The sequence below is a fragment of the Stegodyphus dumicola genome, chromosome 3 (assembly GCF_044657685.1).
Source record: "Stegodyphus dumicola isolate Sdum_Otavi_A_Nest chromosome 3, ASM4465768v1".
Classification (NCBI taxonomy): domain Eukaryota; kingdom Metazoa; phylum Arthropoda; class Arachnida; order Araneae; family Eresidae; genus Stegodyphus; species Stegodyphus dumicola.
In genome coordinates, this window is record NC_140770.1 from 41,401,177 (window position 1) to 41,415,472 (window position 14,296).

The following is a 14,296-nucleotide window of genomic DNA, read 5'->3' on the forward strand; positions in this document are numbered from 1 at the left end:
TATAAATTCAATTTCGAAATTTATGCATTTTTTCCACAAGTCGTTAAACACTTGTAGGTGACTCAGAGTCAAATCTAGTGAACAGATTAGTAGCATGGGTGTCTTCATGGTTTTTATTCACATGTAACATGAGTATGAGCAGTTTCCTTTAAAGAGTCCTCCATAAAGGCATCTCTTAGGCAGACAGTTGTTGTGTATTTTGCCATAATCAAATAATATACACAAAATATACTTAGTATACTTTCTTTTAATTTAAACAGTAAATACCTTAACATATACATACAACACCATGTAATAGCCATATCATCATACTGTTATTCCATATTAAAAAAATCCCTTACTTGCTTCAGAGAGCATTATTATCTTATTACAGGAAAAATTTAAAATTTATACATTGTGTCCATAAAAGTCCTTATGCAGCTTTTGTTATAAACTTTTATTTAATTCACTCATGGTGTTTGTCAAATCGAAAGTTTGTTATTGATTATTGCCTGATAAGCTACTGAGTTCAAAATTTGGGCATACACTACTTGTAAGCTTAAACACTGCATTTTCTAGGAAAGTTAATTAAAAAAAGTGATTTTTGTTTCCTGTCTTAACTTTGCTAAAGTCCTCACTGCAAATACAGACATAAGCATAATTTATGTTTTACGTGAAATATCCAAATGCAGAAAGTGAATATATTTTTCTTTTTGTAATATCAAAGGAGCAAAAGCAGAAAATGCTCTTTCTATAATATAAGAAATACTATGAATCACAAATATGGCATTTGTTATCAGATTAGAAAAATTAATATTAGAAATTGCATACTTAAAATGTTTCCTTAAAAAAAATCAAATTATTGGTTAACAATTAATACAGTAAATTTTTGAAATTATTTAATATAAACCTCCAGAGGTTCACAGTTATCAAAATTCATTCAAATATATATGTATATATATATATATATATACACATGATAAACCTACCGTACAGCACGTTTTCTCTGCTCTGGTGTCAGCTTTTCTTCATTCTGACAAAGTCCATCATGTAGACTAAAAGCTAGACTGCTTACTTTTTGTGTTGTTATCATCATTGGCCTGAAATAAAACAATGTATTACATTTACATTTCCCACTAAAAGTGAACACAAATTACAGCATGAATCTATTATTATTTATTTAAAGACAATACACATCTGGAAAGCCCTTTTCATAAGAAAATGTCACATTTTTTACTGCCTAGGAGAATTATGAAAAATCATAATTTAAAGTTACAAATGCAAATACTTGATATTTGATAATAAAAATTTTATAGTGATATGCGATTAACACACTTATCCATTATATTGTTGCAATGGTCTTTAAGGGTAGTTACATTTGGGGAATTTAATAGAAATACCACACACACACCAACTTCAATTCTTAATCTGATAGGCCTGCTATCGTTCCACACTATGCTAGCCATATAAATAATGTTACTGTTACTTTATAATTGCTACACAGAGGATCAGACTGACGTCCTGAGTGTCTACATCAAATGACCTGATCATGTAAGTCAATAAATTAATATTATGAAGTTTGGAGTGAGCCCCCAGACGGTACAGTGGTTAGGAGAGCTTGACTATGATACCAAAGGGCCCGGGTTTGAATCCCAGAGAAGGCATGTATGTAAAATTGTCTGTCCGTTCATAGGAAGGTAATGGTGGTCACCTATCAGGTGCCTCCACAATGAAATGGCTACCATTTCTGGCCTTAGTAGTGGCCATTGCTTTTATAGACAAGTACCTGTCATTGGGAAAAAAAAAGTTTGAAGCATGGAGACAAATGAAATTCTTTATGGCTTTCACAATTACTACACATTAGTTTGATTTTAGCTCCAATTTAACTCTTTTGCATTGAGAGACGACCAGATCTCAATGCAAAAGATCCAGATCTCAATGACCAGAGAAAAAGATCCAGATTTCGATGCTTTCCTCAAACATTGAAAATGCCTGCGTTTACGAATTTCTCTTGGAATCTTGCTTGCCCCTGCCTAGTAGGTTGCTACAGTGTTAACAATAAACTACTTAAGCGAAAAGACTGCTTCTCTCTTGGGGTTTTTTCTACGGTTTTGTCCATTGCATGCAGTTTCACCTTAGGGCAGGATTGCACCTGCAAGCATCAGTAGTTTTCCGTATTTCTCCTCAGTATTTGCAATAACTTGAATACTTTATATTTCTTAAAATAACTGGTTTTAAGATGTGATAGCTTTAATTTAAATTAAAAAAATTATATATATTTATATGATCAGTAACATTTCCCACTGTATAAATGAAAGGGCAGTGATTCTTATAGTAAACGAATATATATAAGGGAACTGGTGTACATAGATTTATTTTTATTTGGTAAAGTTTTCTTCGATTCTTATATAAAATGGAAAAGTATGGTACCTTTAATATCTATTGTCACTGCAAGAAGAAAAGAAATATTTAATGGAAATAGTTTAGTCGATAAATGGTGGTTTGATAGAATTTAAATATTACCAGTTAGGTCATACAGCTATCCATCACGAAAATTAGAAATGTCTTATATTTCCATAATTTTATGCTAGTAAACAGAAAAACATTTTTATTCAGAAAGTTAGTGCTACTGAATAGCAATGTATATAAAAAAAAAGTACTATAGGAAATCAAATCTCTCTTCTCTTATTGCTGAAATCCCTTCATGTAATATGCATCCATTTACAGAATTAACAATAAGCATTTACTACAATGCATTTTATTAATTTGTGTAGATTTGAATCAATGGTTCATGAATTAATATTATCTTAGCAGGAAAGTTTTACTTGTATATTGAGAAATAATTATTAGCTCAGCATAACTGATTGTTTTAAAACTCCTTCTTCAAAAGAAATATAATAGGCACATTTTTAATGGTTTTAACATAAAAATTATAGTTATGCAGGAACATTTATAATTATTCAAACTAAAATAACCCTCATACTTGCTTGAAATTTCAATAGTAGTATACAAAAAGAGATAAAAAAAAGGACAGTTAAATAGTTTATTATGTTTATTTTTCTTCATATAAAACATAAATTGAAATATTTGAATAATGTGTACAATAAGAAAAATTAATTTCTTTTTATATTTTCTGTTACTTTCATACCAAAATCATATGATTTCTCTTTAAATATATTTAGATTTAGATAGCAGACATGAGCTTTCCTTTCATGTCATATGCTGGCCTTAAAAGGGGCCATTTTTCATATAGTGAGGGAGATTGGAATATGTATTCATCAAAGCAGCCTTTGCAAAGGCACATCTTGCAGATTTCACATTGTCATGAGCTTTGGATGGAATTGTTTGCTGACATTTTATTTCTTTGCTGCTGACATCTAACACAAGTTCTTTTACAGTTTTCGATTTTTCTTTATTTATGAAAATGACTGGGAGTGGGTTCAAATGATGCTGAGCACTTTCTATGTGAGTACATATTTGCCAATTCTTATACGAGTTCCATCCTGCAATCATATAAAGTTTTTTATCATCTTTGTTGGGGATAATTTGCAGTAAGATGAATTATATAAGCATTGATGATGGTGATGTCCAGAAGGAACCAAAATGCATACATCGACCATTTGGATGATTTTCTGGCAACTGTATAATATTTACATTTCTGGTCTGCCAAATTTACTCCTGCCATGAGCGTGTTATATATTGCGAATGAACATGGGCAAAGGACTTCAAGTTTCTCTGCTCCTTTTCTGTTTACATAACACAGCACATTTGATATGTTGGTTGACATGTGCACAACAAATCTTAAATTTTTGACTCTGAAAAGTCTGACTGTCATTTGGGAATTTCAATTTTAAGATTTTAAATTCAGTTGGTATGTGCTTTCTGTTCGGTATAACAGTTCCACAAGCACAAAATTCGGATTTCAATAAATCAACCATCAGCTGAATGCTGGTAAAAAAATAAATCAAAATAAGAGTTCACGTACTTTACTTGTCAAGGGCTTTATCAAATGTGTGACCACATTGTACCCCAATCCTTTGCCTGACCTCACAATTTTATCTTGTCCCCCCCAACGTACAAATCAAAATTTACAGTACAACCCACATGAGATGTGCATAACATCCAAATTTTAAGTACGTGCTTATTTGGTTTCAAAGGCATATACTGTACAATTCCTAAAAATCCTTTGAATTTTTCCATAGCTTCATTAATGGAAAGAGAACTACGAAAAGGAAGAGAACTATGTGAGGAAGAGAAAGATCCAAATTTCATGTCCTTATTTTTTATGTTGTTTCTCCAGTCTGGTTCAAAGGTATCACAAAAAGAGTCCAAATTTTCATCACTTCCTAAAACCGATTGTTCTAAATTATAATTGTGTTCTAACTTATAATTCATCATCTTCATTGACTTCAACTGAATCATAGTCATCTATTTCTGCAAATAACATGACACTTGTTTCTTCCTGCATTAATATATTATGTCTTCTGGACATTTTGCAATGAATCTACAGAATAGCAGTAAGACATTTTCACTATATGAGGAAGAAATAAAATAAGTGATCTAGACGCAAGTCACTTACCCTGGGAGCTTTGATGCTAAACAAAGAAGAGCAAACGTGCATTCAAATAAGAAATCTAAATTAGTTGCTTCAAAAGAATGATTGGCATCTTGTGAAACAGCCATGCACTAATGTGCTGGGGAAAAATACTACGTAGACAATAAACAAGCCATTTTGACGACCTGCCGATGTCTGAATGAATGGGCATTAAGAGTGATTTCGATGCAAAAGAGTTAAAAAAATTATGAAAGAACTGTCTATTTTGGAATAGACTGCTTTGGTTTTCACTCTGGGCTTCTGCTCAGAATCCACCCATAACATCTGAAAATGCACACTTTGTTTTACTGCCGTTGTTATGCTGCCAACAATAACATCAGTAGACTGTAAATCAACTAATATTCTATACAGTAAACAGTCAAAGTAAATTTAGCATACTGACAGATCTTTGAGATGACAATGTGGTATGATGGGAGTGAATTAGGTAACAGAAGGCTAGGACTAGGTTTCCTTGCTCGGACACTTTTAGTCAAAAATTCTTTGATGTTTGCTAAGGCATTTTGGAAAGCATTATTATTATTATTATTATTATTATTATTATTATTATTATTATTATTATTATGACTATTATTATTATTATTGTTATTATTATTATTATTATTATTATTATTATTATTATTATTATTATTTACATGGAGGCAACAGTTTCACATTACTAGGTTTCCTTGCTCGGACACTTTCAGTCAAAAATTCTTTGATGTTTGCTAAGGCATTTTGGAAAGCATTATTATTATTATTATTATTATTATTATTATTATTACTATGACTATTATTATTATTATTATTATTATTATTTACATGGAGGCAACAGTTTCACATTTCACTGAGATAATACTTTCTTACTTGCGATTCAAAGACATACACGAAAAAATGCTGTAACCACAAAGCAAAACCCATACTCAATTCTTATAAGTAATATTAAAATGCGTTACAGCACTTGCTCTGTGCCAGACATAGTCACCACTTAATACTGTTTACTATGCTAACAAAGAGTTATTGAAAAGATTCCATCACCAGTTATTAAGATCACAACTACTAAAATGGGGATAGGCACCTTTATCAAAATACTAGCAGTGGATTTCCATAACTATTCAGCTAAATGAAGCTAAGCTCAACTTCATATAATAACAGTCAATTACTAATTTGTTTTAATTAATTTTGACAAAAGTAACATATTTATAAGTCAGTTATAAATGTTTCAATAACTATTTTTTAAAATTAATTTTTACATGTCCTTAGGTAAACATTTCAAACAAAAATCCATTATTTTTGTATTCACTATAGATTTCAGGCTATAATATTGACTAGATCTCTCTTGTTAGTCAGCATTAGCTTCCTCACATCTTTTATGACAGTTAAAGATTTTAAATTAATCCTAAGTTTTACAAAGCATTCCTCTTTTACATAAAATATTTCATCTGGTTGAGGGAGGTAGTTATCTTTTTCTTTAATCCTTACACAGAATGCATATTTGTTTAACAAATTTAGACTTTTGGTTGTAAAACACAGTTCAACATTAAATGTGCATTGCTAGGTTTTGGCTTTCCTAAAACTAAGATCACTGAAGCAGATAATCCTCCACTGAACTTAATAACACTCCAATCAACAGACATCAATCACAATTTGTTTCATCAATAAAATACATAAACAATGGCCTTCCTTAACAGATCATTATTTTAAAAATTTTTGGGAAGGGTATGCTACAAATTAATTGTGAAGCAGATACCTTCCTTACCCAGTAACATCTACAGTCCAACCTCCATAATCATATGTCAACCTCATAAGATGCATATATGATAAATACATTAATGAAACAAACAGCACCAACCTGGAATAAAAATGATAGTTATGATAACAATGTTACAAGAATTAAAGAGCACTGACAAAAAACCTTTAGTCATAAAGTATTTCAAACAAGACTATATAAAGAAATAATACCTAACATGAAAAACTTATGAAACAAGTTTTTATTAACCTGTTCTATAAAAGATGAAATAATTCTTTTTCATTTGAAATAAAAATAAAATATTTGATTTTGTTCACCTAGAATAAAATGGAACTTACTATGGATGAATTTATACATTTCTTCTAAATGAGATATCTAAAGATGAAGTAGATTTAATAGTTAATTTGTCAATCTCCACAAGAAGTATAAAATCCACAAGATATTTTTATACAGTTAAAACAAAAATATACTATGTTGATCAGAATACAGTAATGCAATTTTCTCACCTGCTACGTATACAGCATGTTTAAATATATTTCTGAAAGTTATATCTGTTTTATATGTTTAGCCAAACATTTAAAAAATACTTTAGTGTCTCCATATTTGTGGGTAACAAATTTCAAGATTTATTGTGAATATGTGAAACCAAGCATAATAACATAACAACAAGAGAACATCTCTAATGCAGAATTTGCATAAATGTATCTTCCTTGCACTGTGGAAAAATAGCAAGACCTACAGCCACCAAATTTTGAACACGAAAAGTCCCCACCCAAAAAGGCACACCTAAAAAGCCAAATTTTGAATTTGTTTTTATTTATTTCACGTTTAGTGCAAACTTAATGAAATTTTGATTAACACAGCCAACAAAGTAAAAGCAATGTGCTGCTATAAGATAGTTGTCTCCAAAATTTAATAAACAAACTCAGCAACTTAAAACAAATGTATTGCCACTTGGCAAAATGAAAGATATTTGTCTTTTTAATTTAATTAACAAACTTAGTAATTTAAAAGAAATGTGTTGCCAATGCCCGAAATAAAATATGGTACTCTTGCAATATCCATCTAATCCTCCCACAAAATCACCAACCATTGGCTGCTTATTTTTCACCTACCACATGAAAAACAGTAGCTATTTTAAAAACGAGGGCATGTTAAAAATTACATAAAATATCAACGAATGGATGAAATTAAAAAACAGAAGAAACATCTTTAATGAAATGCTAAAAATTACCTAAAACAAAATTCCATAATGAAATACTCAAAATTACACAAAACAGCAACAAATTTAACTAAATTAAAAATTATGAAACATTCAATATCCTTTATAAAACCCCTTTCTGTTTTTCTGGTTTTCTATCCACATGCAAGGTTATTTGGGTACTCTTCCGTTTCGCCGGCGCAAATCTCGCCAAACAGACTTTATTGGCGACAACATAGAGTATACACATAAAAAATATTTAAAAAAATGTTAGTTCTAAGAATTCTTTTAAAAAAAGAAGGCATAAACATCTTAATATCGCTTAAAATTTTATAAAAAGCCAATAAATTTTTAAAAAGACATTAAGAATTTACTATGCTTTCATGGTTCAACATCCTGATTCGCCGGTTCATATCATGTGACCCCAAGCGATATCATCTCACGTAAACTACTCTACAAAAATCTTATGCTCTCAGTAATTATCTACATTAATTTCAAGTTAAATCTTAATTTGGAACACATGTTTAAATGCAAGAAATATTTCAATTCGTACGAATAGCTTACTCAGAAATTATGCAAAACTGTAGTGCTTTACTTCGTTAATGCATTCTCATTAGAATGGATGAATTTAACCCTTGACTTTACCTTTTCTTCTATATTTTCGGCTTCAGGTAAGCGCTGTGATTGCATCCTAATTGTCTTAATTACCAAAAAAGGCATTAGATATAAAACTGAACTATCTGATAAAAATTCTATGTAATTATATGCCAGTATTGAAAAAAACAATCAATCTGATAAGAAAAAGCTGCGACTTGTTTTGAAAATGAGACGTAAAAGGTTACCAGCGAGAATATTCCGTTTGGCATCAGTTGTACCATTATTGGCGACTTTATCGCTTGCGCCGGCAAAACGGAAAAGTACCGTTATTTGTTTTAATTCAAAAGCATGGACTGCAGAATTCTCAAGATTGCTCTCAACATCAACCTATTTAAACTTAAAAAAAAGATCTGCACAAATTAACTTAATGGAAGGTACATTACCAAGCAAAATGTTTCTAAAAAATGCAACACTTTTTATTAGTAGGCAAATTCTACAGTGGCATTACAAGGAAAAGGAAAAAAAAAAAAAAAAAAAAAAAAAAAATTCTACTCACTAATCACAACATACAGAAACTACAAACATGACCCTCGAATTTTAAAATCATACACATCACATGATAGCAGCAAGATACACTGGCCTAATGCATGTGCAATCATTAGTGGGTTCTTAGATAAACACAATTTTCGTAAAATTCTAAATTGCCTATTTTGGCAATATAGCACTTGAACAGAGTTTCTTGTCACAGTTCAGCAGATACTGTGATAGTACCTCAAATATTTTTACCTTCAGTGCATCAATATGTTGCATTTGTCAAAGCATAAGATATTTAAAGTTTTTATTATTAATATTATTATTTCTTCTTCATAAGCTCCACAGCCTGTTACAGACCAAGGTTGTCTTTCCAAGTTAGACCTCAATTCTTGAAAAGGTTATCTTTCTGGTTGGAAATGCATCATCATATCTAAATACATGGTCTAGCCATCTGATATGAGATGCCTTTACTATTCTCACAATATCAGTTTCATCACATTTCCTACATTTTCCATATGCTTTTTTTAAAATTTATCTATAATTAAGAAAATAAACAATTAATTCCATTTTTTACCTCTATTACTATTAACTACTAGTTATAACCATTAAGTCGCACCAGCAAGACTAGTTACAATCATTATATATTTTTCTTTTTCTATAATAACTTACATATTTTTCTTTTTTACAACAACACGTGTAGCTAGTTATATAAAATAAGACACTCGCATTAACATACATAATTTTCAGTTTAGCTGATAAATTATTAAGACTTTACCAACATTAAATTAAATAATATCAAAGTATTCTATTCACTACAATGCAATCTATTCTTTACTACTAAATAAAGTAATGTAGACTATGCATTACAGTAAGGGTCTTCAACCTGTGGCCCCCATGAATAAGAGAAACAATATTTAAAAGCTGACAAGGCAATTTTTCTTGAAAGCAAAATTTCTTAAAATTCTTCAATGTTTCTTCAAATTTAAATGTAGGGCCACTAAAATGCCTTCAGCGGGCATTTTAGTGGCTGAAGGCATTTTAGTGGCCCTACATTTAAATTTGAAGAAACATTGAAGAGTTTTAAGAAATTTTGATTTCAAGAAAAATTGCCTTGTCAGTTTTTAAATTTTGTTTTTCTTATTCTTGATATTTAAAACATTTTATTGACATGCCTGATATTATTTGAGATAAAATTTTCTGAAAATGACTAATTTTAGGCAATTTGCCTTATTTGCAATAACAGTGTAACTGCGATGAAGGAACACAACATTAAGAGACATTATGATGCTAAACACAGTGAGAAATATTCTGTATTGGAAGGCCATTTTCGAAGTGATAAGGTCAGTGAATTAAAATCAAAACTAAATTTTCAGCAGTCTTTCTTCACCACAGTGAATAAAGAATCTGAAAATAGTATTCGTGTTAGTTACATGATAGCAGAAAAAATTGCGAAGCATGGAAAACACTTTGCTTATGGAGAATTTGCAAAAGAATGTCTTCAGTATGCAGTTGATGTGCTTTGTCCATCACAGGCTCGAGTCATATCGAATAGCTTGCCAGGTGTGACAGTAGCGATGTGCATAAAGGCAAAATGCAAAAATGAAATGCGCAAACGCAAAAAAAAAAAAAAAAAAAAAAAAAAGTTTTATTCTGTAGCGATGGATGAATCACCACCAGATGCAACAGATACTGCACAAGCAGCCATTTTTATTCCTGGTGTTGATAGAGACTTCAAAATTGTAGAGGAATTAGAAAGTGTCACTGCACTTAAAGGTACAACACAAGGAACAGTATATTTGTATTTCAGTCTGACACAAACTTTGGATAAATGTAATGTTGACTTCAGTAACATATACCACGGATGGTGCTTTATTGCCTGGAGAGAAAATAGGAGTAACAACATTACCCAAATCTGATGTGAAGGCAGGTGGAAATAATACTAAGATGACTTTTCACTGCATCATCCACCAAGAAAATTTGTGCAAGAAGTCCTTCACAAACTTTGAACATGTGATGAACGTTGTTGAAAAAGTAGTTAATTTCATTCGGTCTAAAGGACCTAATCACAGGCAACTTCAACAGTTCTTGAGAGATTTGGAAGCTGAATATGGTGATGTTGTGTATTACGCAGAAGTACATTGGTTGAGCCGAGGAAAGGTGCTTCAGCGCCTGATTTGTTTGAAGAGCAAAGTTCAACAATTCATGGAATCTAAAGGGAAATCTATTCATGAGTTCAGGGATGAGAAATGGTTGGGAGACTTTGGATTTCTTGCCGATATTATAGGTAATCTCAATGATTTGAACTACCGCTTACTGGGAAAAGATCTACTTGTTCATAATCTTTATTATTATGTAAAAGCTTTTGAGACAAAATTAATCTTGTGAGAAAGTCAGTTGCTAAATAAGAATTTCACTCACTTTCCAAAACTGATGGAGCACTCTACAACATGGAATTCAAATAATTATATACAATGTATTTCAAATTTGAAAGAGGAATTCAAAACAGATTTTCTGATTTTCGTGAAAATGAAATTTTTATCAGAATGTTCTCTTTGCCATTTTCAGTAGACGTTGGAAGTGTTTCACCTGAATTAGTTCAATTAGAATTTATAGTTTTACAGTGTGATTGCAGTAAAATGCAAGTTTCCTGAAACTCCTACATTAATTAATATTTATTCGAAGTACGTGACTGAAGACAAGTATCCAGGAATTCGTAAACATGCACTCTTCATGTCTTCTACCTTTGGCAGTACCTACTTGTGAACAGCTTTTTAGTAAAATGAAAATCCTACATCAAAAACATGAACACGGCTCACAGACAGACATTTGAAGCAAACTTAACAAATTGCAACAACACAGATTAAACTGGGTATTGAAGCTTTAATAAAGCAAAAATAATGACAAATTTCACATTAAAACTAAAGTAATTACCATCTCCCGGCAGTAATGCAAGTTTTTTTTTTTCTTTTTCTTATTGTAAATGCATTTTTATAGATATACAAATCTGTAACGCTATCTCTTCGCCTAGAATCAGTTGTAGTTTTGCAAAACAGACCTTTTTTTTTTAAAATAAATTTTCTGACTACACTATTTTTTTGACAGACATGTGACCCACAGATCGTTTTGAGTTTATTGATGTGCCCTCAGGCGTGAAAAGTTGAAGACCCCTACATTACAGCATACTCTCTCTTTTATAACTATGAACATTTTAACATAATCTAAAAAAAAAAAAAAAAAAAAAGAAGAAGAAGAAATATAGTCCTTCTGGTTCTGTACAGCATACTATAGTGTTTCAAAGAATGGTAGAAATAAGAACAATTCATTTTACTAGCACTTGCAATTTTCAAGCCCAACATCATGAATGTTTTGAAGCTGTTATTGGATTAAATAAGAGCTTTATGAGCAGAGCAGCTCTAACAACATGCTACTTACCAGAATAGAGTAAAACATTTAAGGCAAGAAAGGGAGAAAATTTTGAAAGAAGTATAGATACTGAAATAAACTGTCAAATACTCTCTGATCATTGATGGCCCAGCGTCTACACACATATTTATGAATATGAAACTGGGACAAAAATTTTGAGTTTGAGGAGTTTTCTGTAATCAAAGAATGCACATATAGTTTTGCAATGACCATTTCCAGTCTGCTCAAAATGCATATGTGTCAGATGACATGACATAGTCCATGACTATATTTCAGACATGTTACAAATTATTGCTACTTTGCTTCCATTTTGAAACAACTTATGAATGTTATAGCAGTATTTTGTTTCCAGCTGCTCTAAACTGCCTTTGGATATTGAGATAAGTGCATATGCAGTATGTTTGTATATTTTAATAACTTACCACTTATCCTTTAGCTTTTAGATTAAAAAAAAGTATAATTATTTTGAAACATGTTCAAGAAATTAAGGCAATATATTAAAAGTACATATATCCAGGTATACAGCAGAGAGGCATTTTGGCCTTAAAATCAAGAAAATAACTCTTTCTGATGGGTGTTTTGGAACGAGCCAGTCAGAGAATTAAGCAAGCTCAGATGGCTGAAAACAATGACCTATATGAGGTAGCACGCATGACAGAGAAGAACAGTTTAATATCAAAGTAATTAAAAGTTTTTTGATTGGATTTTCTTATCCTCGTTAGGTATATCATATTTTTTTTAGGTCTGTATTAATGTAAATATTTTATACACTATATATATTTATAGCTAGAGGCTTAAATATTTTGGCCCTGTGCTATTTGTCACTTAGCTACTTAATTTTTTTTTAAATTTATCATTACACCATGAACCAAATATTATTAAAACCAAATATTTTAAACAAAGTTTGTTGTAAAGTTGTAAGAACTATTTGGTTAAATGTTTACATTACTAAAATAACATTATTAAAATAAAATAAATGCTTTAAAATGCACTAGAGTTGATTTAAAGATGATAAAAATAACATGAATAGACAAAAAAAGAGCAAATCTCTGATTTCATCCTGCACAATAATAAATTATTCAAAACTGAACACTAACACACTTCTTAATACCTAAAATATAGGTAATGCAGAACAAATCTCACTCATATCATATTTCATTTCTACAGTTTAAAATTAACATAAATTAAAGATGTAAAATAAATTACAGGTAACTCCTCTATAATTTAGGTTAACGTAACAAACTGAACAAATATTAATTTAGAGGTCAAACAACAAAAATCAGCGTTATGTTTTCAAATTTTCTCAGGATTAAATTTGATAGTTTTACTGAACAATCACCCTCAGCTGCCAAAGTGCAAATGAACGAGATAAGATAAGAATGGCTGGACAGGAGTTAAGCTACTATTGCCATCTTATTGATTTAACAAGAAAACTAAAACATAATTTTCTTAAAGGATGAAGGTAAAATGGATTGAAATTAGTGTCGTTAACAAGAACAAATATATATACATATATATATATTTTAATGTGGAATGTCTCTAGAAAATCTAACTCACCAATGGAAAATCTTTTTTGAATAATTTTGGCTACAGAAAAATGGAAAATGTGCTATTTGGATCAACAATGCAGGGCAACAGAGGACTTTTGTGTTTTTTTTCCTAACATGTGCCTCATGTTCTTCAACACAAAAATTTTAAGACTCTCTTAGTTTGACCCATGTAAATAAAACCACACTGGCAAGGAATCCTGTCAATACATCAGGAATTCATATCCGAAATGGGATCCTGAAGTATGGAACTGGGAATTTTATTGAGAGGAGAATACACAGGCTATTTATTGTCCTATCAAGAGTTATTTAGAAATTTATATGGTTGATATTCATATTTTCACATTCGGTGGATATTGTTCATCAAAATGATAACTGAATATAAAGCACATTAAATTCACATGCACTTAAACACGTGAATGATGTGTATACTTGATTTAGCAACTGTTGCATGTATACTAAAAATATGCCCAAAACAATAAGTATATATCCCTGAATGTATATAACCTGAACCAGTGGTGTGGATAATCAGCAAGTATCAGCTGTAATCACTTTCAGTAATGATATGAAGAATAACACTTACCGATGCATTATTTGAGGACTAACAGTATTCATTATGATATAACTTAAGGTAGCCTGTACAACCAGATGAGATATTTGGCTGTAAAAGTGGA

General features: G+C 30.7%; 1 protein-coding gene across 3 annotated transcripts in view; it reads right to left on the minus strand.

Moving 5' to 3' along the window:
- The window catches only part of oys (lysophospholipid acyltransferase 6), a 72,241-nt gene that overhangs the window by 51,857 nt on the left and 6,088 nt on the right, over window positions 1–14,296 (minus strand). For 2 of the 3 annotated variants that reach the window (XM_035353853.2, XM_035353856.2), the window contains exons 3-5: window positions 14,206–14,283; window positions 6,330–6,422; window positions 969–1,079 (exon numbers count right to left, since the gene is read on the minus strand). In XM_035353853.2, the coding sequence (XP_035209744.1) occupies window positions 969–1,079; window positions 6,330–6,422; window positions 14,206–14,283 (282 nt within the window). The remainder of the gene's footprint in view (window positions 1–968; window positions 1,080–6,329; window positions 6,423–14,205; window positions 14,284–14,296) is intronic. The other variant, XM_035353854.2, reaches the window with a different exon arrangement.